Source organism: Gopherus evgoodei, unplaced genomic scaffold (assembly GCF_007399415.2).
Source record: "Gopherus evgoodei ecotype Sinaloan lineage unplaced genomic scaffold, rGopEvg1_v1.p scaffold_145_arrow_ctg1, whole genome shotgun sequence".
In the NCBI taxonomy this organism is placed as follows: Eukaryota; Metazoa; Chordata; order Testudines; family Testudinidae; genus Gopherus; species Gopherus evgoodei.
The window spans coordinates 51,772-54,538 of NW_022059808.1; the positions used below are offsets into that span (position 1 = coordinate 51,772).

At 50.8% G+C, this 2,767-nt stretch overlaps 1 protein-coding gene across 1 annotated transcript; it reads left to right on the forward strand.

Annotated features, from left to right (window-relative positions):
- On the forward strand, window positions 1–998 carry LOC115639893 (olfactory receptor 52M1-like). Its single transcript, XM_030542832.1, is given in 2 exon segments — window positions 1–529; window positions 532–998. Coding segments are annotated over 2 exon segments (945 nt in total). The 3' UTR covers window positions 948–998.
- Window positions 999–2,767: the final 1,769 nt, after the last annotated feature.

Below are 2,767 nucleotides of genomic sequence, written 5' to 3' on the forward strand. Positions count from 1 at the left end.
ATGACAGATTTCAACACAACTGACTTCACCAACCCCTCCACCTTCATCCTGCAGGGCATTCCTGGCCTAGAGGCGGCCCATATATGGATCTCCATCCCCTTCCCCACCATGTACGCCATAGCCATCTTGGGGAACTTCACCATCCTATTCCTTGTGAAGATGGATCCGAGCCTCCATGGCCCCATGTACTATTTCCTCTGCTTGCTGGCTGTCACCGACCTGGTCCTATTAACATCCACCCTGCCCAAAATGCTGAGCATCTTCTGGTTCAGTGCTAGGGAGATCAGTTTCAGTGCCTGCCTCACCCAGATGTACTTCATTCACTGCTTCTCAACGATGGAGTCTGGGATCTTCACGGCCATGGCTCTGGATCGCTATGCGGCCATCTGCCATCCCCTGAGATATTCTACCTTCCTGACAAACCCTATCGTGGCCAAGATCAGCTTGGCCGTGGTGCTGTGCGGTGGTATGCTTGCACTTCCCTATCCCATCCTGGCGAGGCAATGGCCATATTGCAAAACCAACATCATCCCCAGCCGTACTGCACACACATAGCTATGGTGAATCTGGCCTGCGCCGACACCCGCATCAGTAGTTACTATGGGCTCTTTGTGCTATTCTGTGTGATGGGTCTGGATGTGATTTTTATCATTGTGTCCTATATCCAGATCCTCAGGGTCATCTTCAGCCTCCCCACAAAGGACGCCCGGCTCAAGACTTTTCAGACCTGTGGCTCCCACCTCTTTGTCATTTTAGCCTTTTACATCTCAGGTCTCTTCATCTCCCTCCTATCCCGGTTTGGCCAGAATGTGCCGCTACATTTCCATGTTCTCATTGCCAATGTGTACCTCTTGATGCCCCTCGTGCTCAACCCCATCATCTACGGTGTGAGGACCAAACAGATCCGGGACAGGCTGTTTCGGTTCTTTACTCATGAAGGGGCCTAATAGTTTCTCTTCCTGATCTGACTCTGAGATTGAACTACATGCACAACTGGCTGGTGATATGGTGCTGGTCCCTCTTCCTTGAATCACTGACTGGACAGTCAAAGTGACATTTCGTCCTTTCTTGGCCTTACTGTGTTGTATCACTGTGACAAACTGAGGAATCAGGCTGTGTACAATTTATTAATTCATAGGGTTCCCACCTTTCTAATTGCTGGTAACTGGACCCCTGAGGCCCTGTGCCCTGCCCTGCCTATACCCCCATAGCCCTGCCCCCTGCCCCACCTCTTTCCACAACTCCTCTCCCCTATCTCACCACTTCCGCCAAGGCCCCACCTCTGTTGCTCTCTCCCCTCCTCCCCTCCCCAGCCCCATCCACTCCTGGTTCAACTCCATCTCCATCCCCACCACTCCAACTGGGCTCTCTCTTCTCCAGGGCTGGGAAAGAAATTGCTTCTGCCCGACAAGGAGCCTTCAGTGAGTGCAGCAAGGACACAGCACTGGGGCCAACAGGCCAATGGGAGGCGAAGAGGGAAACCAGGAAGCTGTGTAAAAGCAGCTGAGGTTGGGAGCAGCATCGTCCTTCAGCGGGTGAAACTGTGCATCCTACAGCTTGTGAGCCCTAAAGCTCAGCTATGGAGTCCTGAGGGCTGAGACCCTTGTGTGGTTTACTTCTTTAGTTTCATCTCTCTATTGTCCCTAATCCCTGGGGGCCTCCAGTGGAGATGTGCTGGGAGCCCTTTGCCCTGAGCCAGGCCTTGGGGGCAGGGCAAGGGATCAGCTTTGAAGCTAGGAGGACAACAGCCCCTGTGTTAGCTGGGAAGGTGGGATGCTGGGCAGAGGCTGGGGTGGCTTAGGTAGCTCACAGGGAGGGAGATAAACAGCACATCTACCATGAGCCAGCTATTTACACATGCACACGCCACCTTATCTGGAACTCCAGGGCACCCATTGCCCAGGGGCTGAAGCTCAGTCTAACATATTCTCTGTGTGAAGCTTTTGATCACTACTTCTAGAAGCTCTTTATCTAGGCAGCATTCTCCCCATGTCATGGATGGGTTGAGCCACGTAGCGATAAACTGGTTTACCCAAGACCACATAATGAGACGGGACCACGAACTGGGCTGTATTAGATGCAATGATGCTATTTGTGTGTTGTGATTAGTGGAGTTGCCTCCTCCTTAAACAGGAGGAATTTATTAAAGAAACAGCTAAAAACTGCAGAAGCAAAAACAAGTTTCCGCACAGTTCAGTTTTCAGCCTTGTCTTGCTTGTTTACCAGGGACCACACGCTGCCTGGAATGCTACATGGTTCATTGAGATCAACGATGTGCTGCAAGGAACCAAATCAGTGCAGCTTGTGACTTGTAGTCCCTGATTAGGATCTTTCGATAGCAACACACCAGAAATAATAAATAATAATAAATAATCTCAGTAAACTGATTTACCCAAGGCCACACCATGAAGCAGTGGCAGAGCTGAGAATAGGAACCGGGAGTCCTGACTCCCCCTTTCCCAGCGCCACTGCTCTGGCTATTGCTCCTCTGCATTGTGTTAGATGCAGTGATGCTATTTGTTCGTTGTGATTCACGGAGTTGCCGTCCTTCTTAAACAGGAGGAATTTATTAAAGAAACAGCTAAGAACTACAGCCACACAATCAGGTTTCCACACAGCTCAGTCTTCAGCCTCATCTTGCTTGTTTATCAGGGGCCACACGCTGCCTGGAATGCTAAACAGTTCATTGAGACCAGTGATGTGCTGCAAGGGTCCAAACCAGTGCAGCATGATTCGAAGGCCCCAGTTAGGACCTTTCGATAGCAAC